Source organism: Vitis vinifera, chromosome 9, assembly GCF_030704535.1.
Source record: "Vitis vinifera cultivar Pinot Noir 40024 chromosome 9, ASM3070453v1".
NCBI classification, from domain to species: domain Eukaryota; kingdom Viridiplantae; phylum Streptophyta; class Magnoliopsida; order Vitales; family Vitaceae; genus Vitis; species Vitis vinifera.
The window spans coordinates 21,332,134-21,353,333 of record NC_081813.1 but is presented as its reverse complement, the minus strand read 5'-3'; the positions used below and the strand labels follow the sequence as shown (position 1 = coordinate 21,353,333).

General features: G+C 32.6%; 2 protein-coding genes across 4 annotated transcripts in view; one reads left to right on the top strand and one right to left on the bottom strand.

Annotated features, from left to right (window-relative positions):
* LOC100253521 (calcium-transporting ATPase 9, plasma membrane-type) overlaps positions 1–4,758 on the top strand; it is a 71,501-nt gene extending 66,743 nt beyond the window's left edge. For all 3 annotated transcript variants that reach the window (XM_002275038.5, XM_010656859.3, XM_059739748.1), the window contains 7 exons: positions 26–163; positions 2,662–2,762; positions 3,081–3,126; positions 3,231–3,365; positions 3,550–3,657; positions 3,746–3,837; positions 4,240–4,758. In XM_002275038.5, coding sequence (XP_002275074.2) covers positions 26–163; positions 2,662–2,762; positions 3,081–3,126; positions 3,231–3,365; positions 3,550–3,657; positions 3,746–3,837; positions 4,240–4,345 — 726 coding nt within the window. In that variant the 3' untranslated portion in view covers positions 4,346–4,758. The remainder of the gene's footprint in view (positions 1–25; positions 164–2,661; positions 2,763–3,080; positions 3,127–3,230; positions 3,366–3,549; positions 3,658–3,745; positions 3,838–4,239) is intronic.
* A 9,726-nt stretch (positions 4,759–14,484) lies between these two features.
* On the bottom strand, positions 14,485–19,120 carry LOC100250173 (protein MANNAN SYNTHESIS-RELATED 2). Its single transcript, XM_002275380.5, has 6 exons — positions 18,829–19,120; positions 17,591–17,741; positions 17,430–17,500; positions 17,205–17,290; positions 15,879–16,449; positions 14,485–15,125 (listed from the first exon to the last, which is right to left on the bottom strand). Exons 1-6 carry the CDS (start codon positions 18,922–18,924, stop codon positions 14,847–14,849), a joined length of 1,254 nt encoding a protein of 417 aa, XP_002275416.1. The 5' UTR covers positions 18,925–19,120; the 3' UTR covers positions 14,485–14,846.
* Between the last annotated feature and the right edge of the window lie 2,080 nt (positions 19,121–21,200).

Below are 21,200 nucleotides of genomic sequence, written 5' to 3'. Positions count from 1 at the left end.
AATTTTATTTGTTTTTGCCATGTAGGTTGTTCGCTGGGGGCGTTCTGTCTATGCAAATATTCAAAAATTTATCCAGTTCCAGCTCACTGTTAATGTTGCAGCTCTTATTATAAATGTTGTTGCATCAGTTTCCTCTGGTGATGTTCCTTTAAATGCAGTGCAGGTTACACTCTCTCTCAGTTGATGAATTTTTATTTTCTAAGTTGTGAAATGTTACTTTGTGAAACCTTATTTGGAAGTTTATGTTTACTTGTTTATTTTGGAATGAAAAGAAAGAGAGGCATTTCTTTTTTGCTCTTTCCTTTGTTCACTTAAACTTCGGGAAAATTATTGTGTGGATCCCTCCCCAATTTAAGGAGACCCATTCCTCAAATTTTAGGAAACATAGTCTCCTATCCCTCATCATGAAACAAATTCCTCAAGTTTGAGGAATCAACTTTTCTGAAGTTATGCCTCTAATATAGTAATGCATCATTCATATTGTAGTTATTTGTTATGATCAAATTATACATCTCATTTTGTTTCCTTTGCTATTGGTAAACACTCTAAAGTCATATTTGTTTCGCTAGATATAGCATGGGATAGGGTAAGAGGGGGATAACATATCTTATCCCATGTTTGGTTGGTTGGTATAAAATAGGGTAAGTTCTCTTGACGCTCTAATAACAGATCCACCCTCTTTTTTATATCCCAGGTAGAATCTTAAGTTGAGATATAGAATATTTATATCATATATGTTCTAAATTAGTTTTTTTAATCATTTTTTTTTATAAAATTTTTTATATTACTTATATAAATAAATTTGATTAAAAAAATTAAATTTGTGCTTAAAATAATATTTATAAAATATACTAATACATGTATTATTTAATATATATATATATATATATATATATATATATATGTGTGTGTGTGTGTGTGTGTGTGTGGGGGTGGGGGTGGGGGGGGGGGGGGGGGGGGGGGGTGAGTGGGTGGGTGCACGTGTAGTGGTGGAGCCAGAAATTTTGGTGAGGGTGGTCAAGGTAAAATATTGGTTGATTAGAATAAATATAGATAAATTTTTATATTTTAGGAATGGGTTCTTGACTTCCTTCTATTCAATAAAATAAATAGCATTATTTAATAAAATAAGAAATTATTGACGTTATGTATAAAAGAAAAGAAGATTTTATGATCTATCAAATTAAATCACAAAAAACTAAATAGCAAGAAATATGATCTATCAAAAAATTCAAATAATATTTTCAAAAAAGTCTTAAAATATAGCAAGAAATATGACTAAAACATTTTTAATAATTTTTAGAAAAATTCAATAATTTCACTAATAATTTTTCTTTTATTTTTTAAAAATAATTAAATATAAATCGCTTGATAGTAATAAAATTTTTATTCAAAGGTTATCTATTATATAAATACAATGTTATCATTAAAACTTAGAGAGCCGGTTACAAATCAATAACTGTTTGGTTAAACATAAAAAAATAAACAATTACAAGATGCTCAAAATTAAACCAAAAATAACCCACCAATAAAAAAAGATATTTGATAAAATATTGAATATTTAAATGAATTAAATTTTATAAATTAGTAAACAATATGTAATTTAAATAATTATGTAGTTATTCATAAATTAGTAAATATTTGATTAAACCTAGAAGTCCAAAAATTTTAAAAATCTCAAAATCACGACTAAAAAATATTTAATATCAAATACAATATATATATATATGGATTTTGAATAAATTTAATTTTATAAACATTTTAGAAATCTACTTAATATCCATACACCATACTTATCGAATTTTTTATTTTACATTTTTACATTTTAGGGGGCGGAAAACTTGCATTTTTACATTTTTAACTTTCCAAAATTCTTAAAATAATAAAACAAAATTTTTATTTTCAAAATTTGAGGAAGGGCACAAGACCCCTAAGCCACATGCCCACCCACCCTAAGCCTACGTTGGCTTTGCTAGTGTGTGTGTAAATTATTTTTAATTTATAATTTTTTAATATTTTAATCATGAATATTGTTAAATGTTAGAGAAAATTCATATTTTTTAATAGACAATATTAAAATGCAATATAATATTTTATTTTAAACAAATGTTGAATATTGAAAAACAATATATATATTCTATTTTATTTATTTATTTATTTATTTTACAAACTAAATATAAACATAACATATCACATTGTATATACTATCTTAGGATTTTATGTCCATTAGATATAATATCCAAGGATATCATATCCTATTAGAAATGATATCTTAGGATATGCGTTTTTTATCCAATGGGATATGATATCATAAGATATACATATCCTATGCTATTCTGTCAACCAAACGTAGATTAAAGGGAATAAGTTTCATTCCCATTTTATTTCCTGATATCTTTTTAAACACTTCAATTCCTTATATTCCATTTTCTTCCCATTGTTAATACCTTCCCTGTATTCTCTTTTTCAAAAAGTTTAGTAAACATGCCACTAATATATTTCTTGATTCATAGGCCTTTTGTAATATGCAAAAAGAGGGAAAAAAATTAGGTGAAACTTCGGCAGTGTGAAAAATGTTGCTTTTCATGGTCTTTCAAATAACCAAATTTAGGGATTATTTAATTCTTCTTACATCACTTTTTCTTTTCTCACTTGGTACAGCTTCTATGGGTTAACCTTATCATGGATACTCTTGGAGCACTTGCATTGGCTACTGAACCACCAACTGATCATCTTATGGAAAGATCTCCAGTTGGTCGAAGGTTAGAACTTGAAGTAGTATACTTCTCGTGATTTTGTTCCTCGTCTAATTTTATAATTTGGATTTTATGATGGGTTGTTTTCGTATGGTTGGGACTGATGGAGGAAAGAATGGAGAGGGGTGCAAAGATGTGTTCCTGCTCTGTTTTCTCTTTTCTCATTCTCTCTCTCTCTCTCTCTTTCATACTAGTTTGATGACCAAATAAGGATTTGCATTTTTTTTTCTTTTGCTTTTTGGTAAATTTAAGATTGGAAAGAGGAGGTTTTGGTTTTAGATTGATACATGATGTGGAGAGATGATTATCTGTTTGTTTTCTCAGAGAACCTCTTATTACAAATATCATGTGGAGGAACCTAATCATTCAGGTAACAATTTCTTATTATATTATTTTTTTTGGGTACTTGTAATGTTTCTATTGCTGACTGAGCATTATTGAGTTATTGCTGTACTGTGTTTTTTGTTTGTGAAGGCTCTTTATCAAGTCAGTGTCCTCCTTGTCCTCAACTTCTGCGGTATAAGTATTCTTCATTTGAAGGATGAAACCAGGAAGCATGCAACTCAAGTGAAGAATAGTATGATATTCAACTCATTTGTCCTATGCCAAGTAAGTAGTCTGGGGTAAGCTGAGTAAAACAGGAATGAGTCGTTAAAAAATAAATAAAAATGTCATGACCTAAGTTTTTCTTTTTCCAGGTCACATTATAAAATTAATTTTGAATAATTACTTATGTTTGTTTTTTACTATTTCAAAGTACCAAACAAAAATTAGCCAACCATTTCATTTGCAGATATTCAACGAGTTCAATGCCAGAAAGCCAGATGAAATTAATGTCTTTACTGGAGTGACTAAAAATTACCTATTTATGGGGATCATTGGAATCACCTTTGCGCTTCAGGTGAGAAGTCCTTGTTTGTCTTTTCAAGGCTTTCTTGTTTTTTATATGCTTGGTACTTAACATTGCCAGTTCTAATTTTCTTTTGTAGATTATCATCATTGAGTTTCTTGGAAAGTTTACATCAACAGTTAAACTCAGTTGGAAATTATGGATGGTTTCTTTGGCAATTGGCCTTGTCAGGTTTGTACCATTACTAGTAATAGTGATAAGTTATAAAATTTCAAGACAAGTACCATTGTTCATCAATTTTGTTGTATTATTTTAATCTGAGTGTTGAAAACCTTACATGCACGTGTTTGCAAAGCTCTAACTGAATTTGGATTATCATGTTGTAATAGTGCCAAAGAAAGAATAAAGATGAAAAGATGCTTGCCCAGTTATGACTTTTTATGACTTACACTACCTGGTCATTTATGACTTTTTTTGGCTTTTAAAATTTTCTAATAGGGTATCGAACTGGTGTCACTTGCCCAGTTAAGGTGTTTGAAAACAAATGCTTCTAACAGTTCATTTGCAAGCTAATTAATTTCTAAGTTGTTGCACATGAAACATTGTTGCTAACTATCCTTTTCCTTCTGGCAGCTGGCCTCTGGCCATCATTGGGAAACTCATTCCAGTTCCTGAGACTCCCTTTGCCAAGTTCTTCACTAAGCCATTTCAGCAAAGGAGAGCGGGTCATTGGGCTTAGCTTCCATCTTCCTGTGGTTGTCATGATATCTTTCAGCATATCCTATCTCCGTCAAAATCTTCCACTGTGTTCATCGCTCGATATATCAATAAAATGTTTGAAATTCAAATATTTGCATTGGTATCTTCACTGGTCTTTTTTTGAACTCGAAGTCGTCAAAGCATCATGTCTCAAAGTTCCTGCTAATTTGCGTTCCTTGAGCAAGTCGAAGACTTTGCAGCTAACCCACTTGGCTTGTGTTTCTGAATATCATTTTGTCGATCTCTGTATGTTGATAGACTTTTGGAATTAAACAACTCTACGCCCTAACAATATGATCTTGTTACTTCATTTGTTTGCTGGAACTGTAAATGAAATGTACTAAGATGTTAAGATTGGAGTGCTTTTATTCTAATTGCTTTAATTGGTTCTCATGTTTGCATGCGCAATGAGATTATACTTATCAGCACAAGAAGCAGGAACATGAGATGACATGGGGAGAAGGAAGTGACAAGCACAGCCTGGAAAAAAGGAGAAAACAGGTTCAGCCTGGGGAAAAGGAAGCCTTGTCAGAACAATTTGAAGCTGGAAGAATGGGCTGTACAACAATTGGGCAAAGTGAACAACCAAAAGATGAGCAAAGGAGGGTGGGTATGTAAGATAACTTTTCTTATCAGCTCACCATCGTTTATCTTGTAGAGTTTCTGATTGGAAAATATTAACTACTGTCTATACAAGATTCCATTCAGTAGATCTAGTGTATGGAGTAAAAGTTCAATCTGATAATTTTGTAATGGGTTGTAATGTTTTATAGGATTTGAGGAAGATCCTGGGTTATGACCTCTCCCTTGAGGACTGTGTATGGGGTAAAATCCAGGACTCAAAACTTGGATACACGACCCCTCTCCCATGGACCATGGGTAACAGGGAATGATGATCCTCGGAGCCATAGATATGCAAGCCCTCTCTCAAGAATCGTGTCTCAGGTAAGCTCAAACTCAAAGTTGAGAATTTTGATGAAATTAGATGGTTTATAAATTTTGAGAACTAATTGAATCAACATTTATTTTGAGCATAAATTAGATGGCTAGAACCTTTGAGAAAATAACATATTCAACTTTTGAACATAGTAGATCACTAATCGGGCATATATACGTATGTGGGTTGTCTTAAATTTCTCTTTCAAATTCCTCTGATAAATGCTTATGGGGATGGCTCTTTTACACAAAAATTGATTGTATTTTGCATATAATATTCTTCATGAAGCCTAAAATCCAAGAACATTTCTGCATCTGCCCTTTCTTGATGGATATTTGATTTGCCAAAAAAAAAAAAGAAAAAATTATATCTGGTCCTGTTTCCGCCTGACTTTTCAATCATTCTAGATACACATTTTTTAGTATATTGGATCATCCAGTATTTATATTGTCTCTCTATGACCTCCAGCGACTTACTTGATTGAAAAATGATCCATTGGCATTAACCTAATTACAATATGTTTGTTTCTTTGTACCTATAATCAAAATGTTTAAAATTGTGCTTATTTGTTTTTAATAAATAGCGTAACTGTGCATCGGGAACTATACTGGTGACCTATCTAGTTTGCCGTAGAAAATTTCTAGATGTATTGTATGTATCAATTGTCATTTTGCTACTAAGTTTGTGGATATTCGGATTTCACAAGCAAATGATAAAATAGGTTCTTACTAGTGATTAAAAACAGGGTTTTGAATGGGAGCCAATGTTCTTTTTGTATGTGCAGGGTCAGAATTAGCTCAACCCAATGGAGACAAAAATTAATGTTAAAAGGCATCTAAAATTTTTTATGATCGACGCCGGTTTCCAAAATGTGGCGTGTATGTGTGTGTGTGTGCGCGCATGTTTTTTTTTATTTAAAAGTTATTTTTTGAAGAAAAGTTAGTTTTTATTTAAAAGTGAAGCAAGATGGACCAACATTTTTACAATTTTTTTATTGTGACTTTTGGTTTTTCTTCTGATTGAAAAATCAATTTTCTGATTTTAATTTAGGAAAATTTTCCAAATGAAAAACAGTCTTGATAAGGTCGCATTACACAGGCAATGTAAAAGTTTTATAGTTTTATTCATATCTAGTCAAAACACCCTACAAAAATGACTGAAAATATTTCAAATTTATTCTTAAATATTAGATGTTTTGAAAACATCCTCAAAAAATGATTCTTTGTTGAAAATTTGTTGAATGTGTGCTTTGGGTTAGAAATTTGGGTTGTATTTGGGAAATGTTTTCAAAAAGTAGTTTTGAAAAACGGTTTTTGAAAATTGTTTTTTATGTATTGTAAAAGCAAATGTATGTTAAAAGTCTTGGGAACTCGAAATGTTTTTACCCAAGATTATTTTGTCTACTTTTGGAGTAGATGTACAAGACACTTTCTATTTTCATTTGCGTCTCACTGCCTCAATGCAACCTTGGAACTCTCTTTTGCAGTTGTGTTAATCTAATCATGTCCAAATGTTACATAAGTACTTTGTAAGTCATGTGACAAGTTGGAAGGCATTCATATTTGTTTTGATGTCTAATTTGTTCACATGCTTGCCATGGAAGTTTTTGACAAAGGCTCTATTTGACATTTGGAAATGATTCAGCGTTGACATTATTTCGAAAAATAGATTTAGAGGTTCAATTGAGACAAAAGTGAAAGTATTTGGATGCTTTTTGTAATTTATCATTTCCTTTTTGGTTTAAGAAAACAAATCTTAGTTGGTGGGTTAGGTTTGTCAAGATGAATTTGAATTAATAAATGTTTAATTTAAATTCAATCTGACTAATTAAAGCTCGGTGGGGTTGAGATCAAGTTAGACTCGGAATATTTGACTAAAATTGATTTTTAAAAAATCTTTTACATGTAGTTGTTATATATATATTATTTTAATAAATGTTAATAATCAAAGCTAAATTTGAATCAAGGAACTTTAGTTATTAAGTTCTAACTCGAGATGCTTAAAAAATGTTAAATGTTTCTAGTTTTTTTAACACTAGAATGATAAAAAAAAATTAGTGTTAGAAATGTTAGAAGTATTTTTTATTTTTTTTATTTTTTATTTACTCAAGTTGGGTGAGATTAAGTTGGGTGGATAATATTGTTTTTAAACTTTCTTTCTATATTTTTATATCAAAATATTTAAATAGTAAATGAGATGATATGTTATTGTAATAACAAAAAATTTAAGTTAAATTTACCGATCTTTCTATCAAAATAAAATAAAACATAATAAATAATAAAATGGGGAAACCCCAACCCAACCCTCCTCCTTCCTTCATCTCATGGAAATTTCCTAAATCCCCAAATTGCAGCTAAAGTCTCAAAAGTATAGACTTTTCCGGTTTATCAAAATTGAATTAAAACAATCAATTAAAATTACATAATCAAACATAGCAACCAAAGAAAAGAAGAAGAAGAAGAGAGAATTGGAAATGGATATAAAGGAGGCTTTTGCCATTAGAGAAGTGGAATCCTTGATCAGATACCCATCTAAAAAATCATTTTCACAAGTGTTTCAAGGAATGATTAAAGAGGGAAAAAAAAACCCAACAAAGAACCTTGTTTGGCTGCTCAAAAACCTTGGGAAGAGAAATGAAAATTAAATTGTGGATCAACTCCTTGCGAAATGAAAACTTCAATTTCATCATACAAATGATCGTATTGTTTTGTCCTAAAAATAATATTTTATTATGCTTTTGGAACAAATGAATTTTGTTTAAAAATAAAAATCCTTGTTTGGTTCCTAGGAGAAAAAACAAATGTTCATAAGCCAAACCTCTACGTGTTGGAGACTCTTTAGGATAGTTTATTATTTTGGAATATTCTATAAATATTTTGAATATTGTGTAAATATTTGATTTAATATGTTTAAGAATCACTTTATTCTTATAAAGTAGCCACCATAATTATATAGGAAGTGATACACCAAAAAGTCAATTGTATCTTGTATATATACATGTCTTTCATATCAATGAAAATTAACACAAAAACTATTTTCAAACATTTCCTTCAACAACCCAATCTCTACATGGTATCAGAGCAGCACTATAATGAGATCATGGCTGAACCTGAACCAGAACCAAATACTCTTGCAATGCCCGTCTCTTTTCCTCTATCCATCATCAGCCCGTTTGAGAACACACTCCTTAATCTCCATTAATGCCTCTGCTCAAGCCCCTCTCAAACTCAACACAACAGACTAAACATCATGAAAAATTCAATTTCATACTCTTCTTGACGGTTATGATCTCATGGGTTTTATTGATGGAAACCGACCTTGTCCACCCCCTATTCTCAAAGTAAATGGTGTTGACATGATCAACCCAGAATACTCTCTCTGGATTTGCCAAGATCAACCAATCCTTAATGTTATTGTTGGATCACTGTCTTCCACAATTATACCGTTCATTACCTCTTTAAAAACATCGAAGAATGCCTGGACAACCTTGGCTACGACATATGCTAAACCGTTGAGAGGGCGCGTTATGCAAATCAAAGGACAGCTTGCTAATCTTTATAAAGGATCTCAAAGGGTCATTGAATACATGCAGCAAATTAAAAGTCGATCTGATGAACTTGCCATGATGGATGCTCCAATCAACCAATCTCATTTGAAGAATTGCATGAGAAACTCCTTAATTTTGAAACCCACCTTCAGCATGAAGAAGAGAAGAACAATCATCTACCAGTCACTGCAAATGTTGCTCACAAAATGGGAAATGGTTGCCAAAACAACAACCTGAATAGATTGGAAAAATTCAACTGTCACCCTAGCCATAACCAGTCAAAACATGGTCAGACCTACTCTTTTCATAATCGTACCTTCAGTCCAAAACCTTACAAAGGGTATTGCCATTTGTGTGGGCAATAGGGGCACAGGGCAAAGCATTGTCCAAGCTTTCGTTACATGCCTTGGAATACTCAGTCCTTCTTTCAACCCCAATCTATTCAACACTCTCGACCAATATCCAATGCTTCATGTGTTAATTTTGCTGCTCAACCTGATCATGCCTCTTCAAGCTGGCTTCTTGATTCAGGTGCTTCTCACCATGTTACTATCGACCTCAATAATCTTTCTCTCCACTCCCCTTATGCAAGCTCAGATGACATGATTGGTGATGACACTGGTTTTTCCATTATCCATACTGGTTCTACTACTATTCCTTCTCCCTCTCAACCTTTTAAATTAACAAATGTTCTTGTGTTCCTAATCTTATTTCCATCTCTAAATTCTGTTTATCTAATAATGTATCAGTTAAATTTTTGCCTTTCTCATTTGTTGTGAAGAATCTTTGCATGGGGGCACGTCTTTTGCAAGGACCAATTAAAAATGGTGTCTATGAATGGCTGACTCAAGTCTCATCTTCTCCACCACTGATTGCCTTTTTCTAGTGTCAAAACTTCCATTTTTGAATGGCATAATCGCCTTGGTCATCCCTCTGTCAAAGTTCTTTAGCAGTTAATTTCATCTCATGATGTGTCTATGTCCTCCACAACTTCATCTACTTTTTCTTGTAATGCTTGCAAATGCAATAAAACGGATAAACTTCATTTCTCTGTTTCGTCTATTACATGTTCATCCCCTCTTGAAGTTATCTATTCTGATGTTTGGGGATCACTCATTGAGTCCTATGATGGATATAAATATTACATTATATTTGTTGACCATTTCACAAAATATATTTGGTTATATCCATTAAAATAAAAATTAGAGGTTTATGATGTTTTTGGCTCATTGTAGAAAAATCTTTTGATAGTTCTATCATTACACCATACATTGATAATGGTGGGGAATATCAAAGCCTTAACACCTTTTTTTTTTTTTATCTTAACATGGTATTTCTCATCGTACTACACCACCACACATCCCTAAACATAATGGATTTTTTTGAATGTCGTCATTGTCACATTGTTGAGACCGGTCCCACCTTCCTTAGCCATGCCTTCCTTCCTCTCAAATTCTAGTCACATGTCTTTTGTACTGTAACTTATCTCATAAATCGCATGCCCACTCCAATTCTGTCTATGATCTCTCCATTTTGGGTGTCTTTGTTATCCATGGTTAAAACCCTACAATAAAAATAAATTAGAGCCACGATCAAGACCATGTTTTTTTGTAGGGTATTCACTTTCTCAGAGTGTTTATCATTGTTTCACCTGTCCACTCAAAAACTTTTTATCTCACGCCATGTTGATTTTGTGGAATCCATATTTCCATTTGCATCTCTTTTGCTCTCTTGTCCTAGACCATGTCAAGATACATTCAATACTTAGGTCCCTCATATGTCATCATCTCTTCCCATTTTTGTTCCTTTTTCTTCCAAACCACCCCCTCCCCCCCTCTTCCTTTTCCCCTGCATCCATTAGTCAACCATTTTTCCTTCCCATAAAACTTGTCACTCCTTCCACACCCAAGGCAGTCAACACTCCCAAAAATCCTACCCATGATGAGATTGTGTCTTCTATTTTGGACTCATCTAATCAGTCCAATGCAAATGACAACCAATGTGTGCTAGATATTTGTCTTGCAATGTACAAGGCTTCAACCACACCTCCACCCACCCATTCAACTTCCCAATTCCCACTTGACTCTCCTCATGTCAAAACCTCCTTACCTTAAGAGAATGTCCATCCCATGATGACCTGTGCCAAGAACAATATCTGAAAACCCATTCAAAAACTCACCCTCACTTCTTATCTTTCCCCTTTCGAACCCATTGAACCCACAAGTGTTACCCTTGCCCTAAAACATCCCCACTAGCACCAAGCCATGTCCAAGGAATTTGATGCCCTGCTTAGCAATGGTACTTGGGACCTTGTTCCACCATATCCATATCAAAACTTAGTCAATTGAAAATGGGTGTTTCACATCAAACACAAGTCTGATGGATCAATTGAGCGATATAAAGCACGATTAGTGACTAAGGGTTTTCACCAACATTCGAATATTGACTACCATGACACGTTTGGTCCAGTTGTCAATCCAACAACTATTCGTGTCATCTTAAGTCTTGTTTTATCTAATGAATGGTCTCTTTGACAACTTGATGTGAACAATGTCTTCCTTTATGGGCATTTATCTGAGGATGTTTACATGGTCCAACCACTAGGCTTCATTGATCAAAATCTTCCTAACCATGTGTTTTGTCTTCGTAAAGCTCTCTATGGTCTTGAGCAAGCTTTGTGGGCATGGTACACTGAATTGCAACTTTTTCTTGTGGCTGCAAGTTTTGTTAACTACCTCTCGAACACCTCTTTGTTTTTCTATAATACTAATGACCTTGTTTTCTATCTACTTGTGTATGTCGATGATCTTATTCTAACAGGCAATGATTTGGGCTTCATTAACAAGTTTGTTTCTCAACTTGCCACGCGATTCTCCATTAAGGACCATGGCTCTTTGTCTTTCTTCCTTGGAGTTGAGGTGATCCCATCTAAAGACGGTTTGTTTCTTTCTCAATAGAAGTACATTACTAAGCTCTTCTCTCAGACCAACATGTTGAATGCCAAAGAAGCCCAAACACCTTTCTCACCAACACATAATCTCACATTGTTCGACGACACCTCATTGACTGATCCTATTAAATATCGCCAAGTTGTTGGTAGTCTTCAATATACCTCTCTTACACGTCCGAACATCGCTTTTGCAGTCAACAAACTCTCTCAATTCATGCATCGCCCTACCATTGTTCATTGGATAGCAATAATCTTCTTGCTTCGATATCTTCACGACACCTTATACCATTGTTTTTTCTAACTAAAACGTTATCTGATCTTCGGTTTCATCATCTTTGTTCCAAAATTGGTGTCTCCAATGGAACCACCATCTTGCGGGGGCATGTTGGAGACTCTTTAGGATAGTTTATTATTTTGGAATATTTTGAATATTGTGTAAATATTTGATTTAATACGCCTAGGAATCAATTTATTCCTATAAAGTAGCCACCATAATTATAGAAAGTGATACATCAAAAGTTAAAACTATTTTCAAACCTTTTCTTTAACAACCCAATCTCTACACGACCTACCTAAAAAAAAACTCAAGAAACAAGCAGAAATAGAGAAAGAAAAACGAGATTTAAAACAAAATAAAACCTGCTTCTTATTGTGCTCATTGACGATGAATCAGACAAGGTTTTCAATCTCAAAACCATCAGAATCTTAAATTCCCCTGACAATAGCCATTCTAAGGATTTAGTTGTAATTTGGGGATTTAGGAAATTTCCACTAGATAATTGAAGGAAAGAGGAGGGCTAAGTTGGGGTTTTAAAATGAAATGACGATTTTGTCTTCATTTAAACATGTCACGTGTTTAGCACATGCACCTTTCATTCATTACAGCTAACATTGTTACACAACAAATGTACATTGTATATATTTATGAAGTATGGAGGGTACATTGCTCGATTTTAAATGTAATGGGGTAATGTGAAAAACACGGTATAAGTTGGAGGGGTAAAGTGTAGTAAACCCTTTAAAAAATCATCATAAAACATATTTTCCATATTATTTTCATTTTTGTTGTTGTAATAACAAAAGTGAGGATGAATCTCAATGATGAACTACACTTAGGGGGAGTAGTTGTTTTTAAACAAATTAAAAAATGGTTCCCAACATATATTATCTTTCCTTAGAATTTCTCATAGTTTACATTTTTTTATTCAAACAATTCAACAAAAATAAAATCACAACCAACCATGAATGCAATAACACTCCCACCAATTTATAATCTAAGTTACAAGCAAATGCTTTAATACTCCCTAACACAAATGCATAAGAACAATTTTTTCCTTAGCATATTTTCAATTACAACTTGATATCTTCTTCAAATTGAATAGAAAATTATTCAAGATATTCAAAAGATAATCAAACTCATTTTTCACTCAGTCAACATATATGACCAAGTATGAAATTGAGATTAGTAAATAGAAATGAACAAAAGATAAGAATTAGAGAGAGAAAAATATTAGATTCAAACATGGAAAATCTCAAAAGAGATAAAAATCACAAGCCTACAAGCGACTGAAAACATTTATTATAAATAACAAAAATTGAATAGAAGGTTTTACCTAACTCAAGTCTACTAATCCTAATAAGACCATTTGACTAGCATATTTCCACTTTCAGTTTCACACATTCTTCTTTCGGAGTACCCTTGGATTCCACATTAAACTGAATTTTAGCATCTTTCTATATCTATATAAGAAGAAAATGAGTTTTCCCTCAAACTCAAATAAACAAGAAAATGAGAGATGAATGAAAGAGAAGAATCAACCCATTTTTCAAAAAATCCAATGTAGAAAACGATTTGGAAATTAAGGAGAATGATTGATTTTCTTGACAACCAAACACCTCTAATTTTGCGTGAAAAGTGGGTGCTCAAGAGGGTGGAAAAAAAGGTTGTAGGTTTCTCTGCCCTAATTTGGAAGCATTTTGGTTTAAAAGGACATGAGCCCTTGATACAATGGCTAAGAAAAGATCTAGCAAGAAAATTGGACCAATCCAAGATCTATCTTACCCAAATTTGAATCGATCCTAGAATATGACACTTAAACAGTTACTAAAAAAAACTATTTCCCAAGCCTCCCTAATTTAAAAAAAAAAAAATATCTTGATTTTCATTAGGCAAGTAATCTAAGAAAGAATTTGGAAAATTGAGTCAAGAGAAATTTAAGAATTTTTGTCTAAAATTGCCAACAAACACTCATATGAAAAGAACTAAAAAATCTTCTCATTTTAACTATTTTCTTCTCAATTTTAACTTAAAAAGGTGCTTGAGTAGAATTTGGTTTTTGAACTCTTATTCTCTAATATTTGAAAAAAAAATCATTTTTATTTTAATTGGAAGTTTGGCTTACATTTTTATACAAATTTTTCTTTGGATTTAAGATTTTAAATTGTTAAGTTGGAATGATATTTTTGTATCATTTCTATTCAGATTTAAGATATTTATAAACCTATTTAGATTTCCAATCAAAAAAAAAAACAAAAGAAGACCATACATCGAAAGTCGTCAACCCGTCTTTTGTCATAATTGAAAGCAAAAGTAGATTGATCATTCGGAAGACATCAATCCGTCTTTTGTCTTAATCGAAAGTAAAGGCAGATCGAATGATCAAGAGAGCAAACTTTCTCATGAACCAAACAAATATGTAACTCTTGAAATGTAAGAAGAGTATAGCTAAAATTACAATTGACAATGATACAAGAAAGTTCTACAACCACAAAACAACTGAGAATCAAAATATATGTAAAGCTTTCAACCAGTTGTTACACTCGAGAATGCTTCCCAAATATCAACTTCTCGATCTCTGGGAATCACTTCAAACCTGAATCCAAGTATGAATAGTATAGCTAGCCAACCCATCAATCTCCTAACTGAAAACCCTTTGAATGAGATCAACAGGATGATAGTAGCTAGAGTCCTTTATGAATTCAATTCATCACAACATGCTACAAATGCTTTGGTTTTCGGGTTTTCGGGTTTTGACATGCATGGGGTGCTAGCAGAAACAGGAGTAGGCCAGGTGGTTCTTCTTGGAGATGTATGAGGAGATGAAGTCTGATGCAGAAGCTGTGGCCTCAGAGATGGTGGCTGGGACGAGTATCTGGTTCTTGCCTGTTGCGATTCTTTTACCGGCTACATTGGCATAGAAGAGGCCAGAGATGGCGGGGACAAAGACGTCGCTCTGGGAACAGATGTAGAAGTCGATGACCTTCATGAATTCTGAGGTTTCTGAATCTAGGAACTTCGGCTTCTTGTCTGCTGGCATTATGTTTTCCTGCAAAATTTTGCCAAAAATAAGAGTTATAACCTATGTTGCATAAAGTCTGTTAAATATCCGTGTCGACATGACATGATAATAAACATCTATTGAATCAAATATGTAACATCGATTTGTTTTGAAGTAGTCGAAGGGTCTAACAAATGAATTTAAGTCAATTGGGCGTTGAAAGCCTATTTGGAAGTGATTCTCATACAGATGTTTTTACTCTTAACATTTCTATTAAAAAGGCTTTCAAAAAGTGTCTTGGATGTATTATTTTTTATAGGAAACAACAAAGAAAAATATTGATAGAATTAAGAAGTACAAAAGAAGGATGAGGAATCCTCCCACAAAAGAAAACAAAACAACAAGAATACAAAAACAAGAAGCTAAAAGGTAATAACAACAAACAAACTCTCTTAGCTAGACTTACAAAGTCCATAAATGGATTTACAGATTTTAAAAATTTGTCAAACACTTAAAAAACACTTTTAGCATTGGGATGATTGAATTTGTCGTTCTTGACCTCTAACCAACTAAAGGTAACTAAAAAGAATAACCGAGAAATACACTATCTCAAACGTTCTTCACCTTTGTCCAAAAGGAAAACAAAGAAGAAAATCTTTTAGCAACTCCCACCTCCTCTTTTCCTTAGTATTTTTTCATCATATTTTTCCACGACACTCAAACCCACCTTATCGAAGTTGAAGTTGTACTATCCCATATAAGAATTCTAAACAATGATTTAGAAATGAAGAGATTACTAACCTTTATATAAGTTTTAGGGAAGGATTCCTTCAAAGAATCAAGGCTGCCATGCCACCTTGTTTGAGTCAAATAGACCGTGGCATCCTTGTCGAATCCGATCTTCTGCAAGAATGCAGATATCTCGTCTGGCCCATAGCAAGTTTTCGTCCCATCTCCTCCTAGGCAGCCCTTCTTCTCCAATATCTCAACTCTCAGGTCCACAGCTATGAACTGCCCATCAGACTTCCTACTCAAAGTCCTCAACCGCTCCACCATTGAGTCTACTACTTCCCTGACTTCTGGTTGCAGTTCTAAAGCACCAAACATGGCCAAGCATGCAACTGAGTCTGCCTTACTCTTTGTTATCTCCTTCATATTCACTGAAGGGAAGTATGTTGCGAGGCGGACGTTGCCTTTTGTTCTGAATATAGGTGCAATGTACTCTTCTACATGCTCTTCGGTCACCCGGTTAGGGACTCTTACAACCGCAATGTTTTGAGCTGATAGTTCTGCAGGCTGATCTTTTGTTACTCTGACCACCCCTTCTAGGCTTTTCATGAACTTCTCAACATCGTAGATTTCTTCGAAGTCCCTGGAGAGCATTTGATATGTTAGCCTTATTAATCTCGGTATCACCTTTCCAACAAACAATATATTCTACTAGGAACATCATAGTAAAATGGCTTCATTTCTTGCCAAGCATGGCAAGAAAGTGCAAAAAGAATAAAAGATGAGCAAAACCAGTAACTCTATGATATGCCGTGCTTTTCATCATTTCAGTAGAAATTTTCCTGAAAAATTTTGGAAGTAGAAATCAATGAGGGCCTGTTTAGTAATTGTTCTTGAAAACAGAAAATGGTTTTCTAATTTAGAAAACATGTTTTCGATTGAAAACAGTTTGTTCAGAATTTGTTTTATAAACATATTCTTAGAAGAAATTTCAAGTATTTTTAGTTGTTTTTTTTCAGAGTATTCTGAGCAACTTTATGGAGAATAAGCCAAGAAAATAATTTTTCAAATCTGAATTCCTGAACAGAATTTTATTTTTGAAAACACTCAAGGGTTTTTCTTTTTAAACTTTTCTCAAAAACCGTTTTTTGAGAATGGTTTTTGAAAACATTGCCAATAGGTCCTAAAATCATAGCCCAACATGAAGAGAAAATTCACATAAAAACCCTACATTATTCATGTTAGCTTAGAATGTGATCTATTGAAGTAAAGCAAGCCAAAACAATAACCAAAACACAGTAGAGAAAGGAACTATGACCAAAAAACAGAAAGCAAAAAATGGGAAAAGAATGATCCTTTCTAGTAAAACAGTACTGCAAAACTCATCTCAAACTTCACCTCTTATCCCCCCGTTTGCTTCCTCTAATGTCAGGGACTACAAGCGTTGCTCCTAGATATCTTGCCACCACCACTGCATCCGCAATCTGATAGAAACCGACAAGAGCAATGAGATGAATATCAGAGAACAACAGATAGACAGTATTGATTTTCTGAAAGACGCTAAAAACATATAATTTTTTGAGCTGGATTCAAGCAAAATGGAAACGGCCCCAATTTGTCTACCTGTGAAACATGGTATTCAGGGCCATTAGTTAATGAGAAGGTGACAAACCCCGTTGATTTCTCGGAATTGCCTGTTAGCCAGTTGACAAATAGGTTTAGGTAGAATGAATGTCATTAGTATGTAAAATTCCAAAATCGATGGAGGATTCAGAATGGCTTACCTAAATCAGGCTTTGCCCAGCAGGGTTTTAGCTCTTGCCATTCATCCTCCTTCCAAGGCCCTGTGGTAGTCCCTCCGGGAAGTTTAGCGAGGCTCTGTTCTACAGCTGGGTTTTCATCTAGGCGAATATTTGCAGCTGCTGGAGTTTTCACCTGTGAAGTGAATAGAGATACTCATCACCCATCAAATGATTCTATCTTTGCAATCAAACAAATCCAAATTTAATGAAATCCAAATCAAGGCCACTGCAGGTCTCACTGTTTGGATGCCAAGAAAATGCAGGACAAAAGAAGACGAAAATTTTCACTCACACTTTTTTTCCTCCCATTGGAAAATAGTCCATCAGAGAACATGGGTTGTTTTAAGTCTTTGCTTTTTTCCTTTCCTCTATTATTATTTTCTTTTCAAATCATACTTTTCCAACGTTTTCCCAGTAACCAAATGGAAAAATGATTTGGGTTCAAACACCCTGAATTACATCCAAAGATTTATATCCTGAATCACTCAAATGAAACCCCACAAACGAATTGAAGGAGGAAATCTCTAAGATCTAATTGGATTCAATTGAATCATTCACATCATTGCATTAACTTACAACAATCTCATATCAGAACCAAGTTCAAACTGGGAAAAAAATGAGAAGATAAAGAAGAATGAGGTGGAAAGATGAAACAGAACTGAAGAAAACGCACTGAAATTGAAATGAAAACTACAAGAAAATCACTTCCAAATATTAATCTACAGCCAGATGAAACACAGAAAATCAGAATTATGCACAGAGTCTTAAGATCTAACTACATAGAAATGAAATCAGTGAAAATTGGAACATGAAAATGAGAAACCAAGCCCAATGAGATTGAAACATGAATCAAAACTGAAGAAAAGCACAGAAATTTTAAGTGAAAACTGCAAGAAAATCACAGTACACAAGTGGGTTTGGACTCACAGAACCATAACCAAGCCAAATTGGAACCCACAAAAACTGATAAACCCAGCAAAATGAAATGGAAAAGTTGATGAAGACCCAAGAAAATCACAGAATTTAGAGATGAAAACAGCAAGAAAACGACAACCCACAAGTGGGTTTGGACTCGACCACCCAAAACCAAGCCGAATTGGAACCAGAAAAGAACAGACAAACCAAGCACAATGAAACGGAAAACACTCATCAAAACCCAAGAAAATCATAGAACTTCGAAGTGACAACAGCCCACAACCCTGAAGAGGGAATGGACTCACAGAATCAAAATGCTCCCTCTTGATCATGTTGGCCAGCATTACAAACATGGTGACAGTCAGAAACCCAGCCAGAATCTGCCTTGGATCCACACCCATTCTGCTAATTTCCTGCGTGGTTCTCTGCAAAATTACAGAGGCAAAGAGGGAGCTGATGAATGGGCAGAGCAGAGAAGAGAAGAGAGACTGGGAATTGGAGACTGAGATGGAGATTTGAGCCAACTGTGTGAACTGATATTAGGAGCTGTTCCACCACCGACACTTCACCTAGAAAACGATTGGCTGCCTAAAATCTCCTACAGCTTTTTTGCCCTTTTTTTTAATGTTATTAACGAGGACAAATCTCATGTGCCCTTCCCCTTTTTTTTTTATTCTTTTTTTATATAATCCAATGTGTTTCACTCATTTATTCTTTTAAATCACTTTATCAAATTTATTTTTATGAAAAGTTCTTTGAAAATTTGAGGCAATAAGTGCTTTTTAATTTGATGTATTACACCTTTATATATATATATATATATATATATATATATATATATATATATTTTAAAGTCAAATAAAAGAGATATGATAACTCCATAAATATAATGTTAGGGTAATCCCGTCGATAAGGGTAAATTGTCATTGATAATACCTTGAATTTACTTTATGCTTATTGTAAGGTGATCAATACTTTGAAGTTTGAGTCTTGGTAAAGAGTTTAAGGGTTTGGTCATGAAAGGTTTTTGATTAGGAAAAAAAAAATTATGTGATTCTAATCATGCATTTATTCCTTATTTGCATACAATTTATCTAAAAAATAAAGAAAACTATAAGAAGAAAATAATGGGTTTCTTTTCAAATGAAAATGAAATCAACTTTTTTTTTAGAAATAATATTATTATAAAAATAAAAAATAGAAAATGTACCTATTTTTGAGAAATATATCTGTTTTTTGAGAAAATGAAATCAACATTTTTATTCCTGGAAAAATAAAAATAATGGGCTTCTTTCTAAATGAAAATGAAATCAAGTTTTTTGAGAAATAATTTTATTTTTTTAAAAAATAAAAAATAGAAAATGTACCTTTTTTTTAAGCTATTTTTAAATGTTAAATGTTTTTTATTCTTAAAATGCATACATAAAATAAATAAATAAATAAAAAATATTTTTTAGTTGGTATATATCAAACCCATGAAATGTTCTTTCATTTAATTTTTTTTTTTCCATTGTTAAAAATTTTTTGGTGGGGAAGGATTTAATAATAGTAATAATAATAATAATAATAATAATAATGATGATGATGATGATAAGAAAAGATAAACCTAGAGTTGGACATTTGTTTATTTGAAAATGATTAATAAAGAAATTTTAATAAGAGGAATGAACTACCTTTGGATATTTACCAAAAATTGTTCATTTATGAGGCATTACCCATCTTAGAAATTTTGATAAACACATTCCACAATTACCAAACACTAGAAATGTTGTTGGGCACCCCTACATATAAGTCCAAAGTTTCTTTTATTATTTATAGACAAATATATTTGATCTTGTTCTATGTATATAATTTTGCTAAAATGCAATCAATTAATCCATACTATATGCATATTTTAGTCCTATTATTTTATATCTATTATTTTTCATCCTTGTCTCATTTATTTATACCTTAATCTTTTTTTCTTTTTTTTTTATCTAGTCCTATTTTTTTTAATCCTATTATTTTTATTTTTATCCAATTTTTGTACCTCAATTTTATTATTTGTATTTTTATCTATATATGTATGGGCATAGAAATGAGAAAGAGGGTCTCCATTGGTTGAAAAGAAAAGATAACCAACTCATCTTATCCTGTTCTTACCCTACATCCGTCCATGGAACCACATGTGAATGTCTTGGTGGGCTACCATTATTTTGAACTCCTTTTTCTGAAAACCACACTCATTTTTTAGGCTAATGTCCTTAATCTTCATGATCTTATTTATTATTAATTTTAACATTTGATCATTCTATAAAAAGTTTAATTTTACTTACAAAAAGTTTAGAACTAAGTGGTATTTCACAAACTAACCTAATAACTTAACTTAAGTAATTAAATAAATTAAGTATGTTTGGTAAAAAAACTTAATAGTATAACTTAAAATAAAAAATAATTTCAAATTAAAAATAAAAAATAATTAAATTATTCTTAAGTTTATATCTTAATTTTACCTTTTTACCCTTACTTATCCTAATTACTTAATTCTTTTTTGCTACTCCATAACTTCCACCGTTACTCAACTTTATTTGTTATAATTATAATTTATAAATATAAATATGTCAATTTAATAATTTAAAATATTTTTAAATTAATTTTATTAAACAATCTTAATTCTTAAAATAATAATTAAATGATA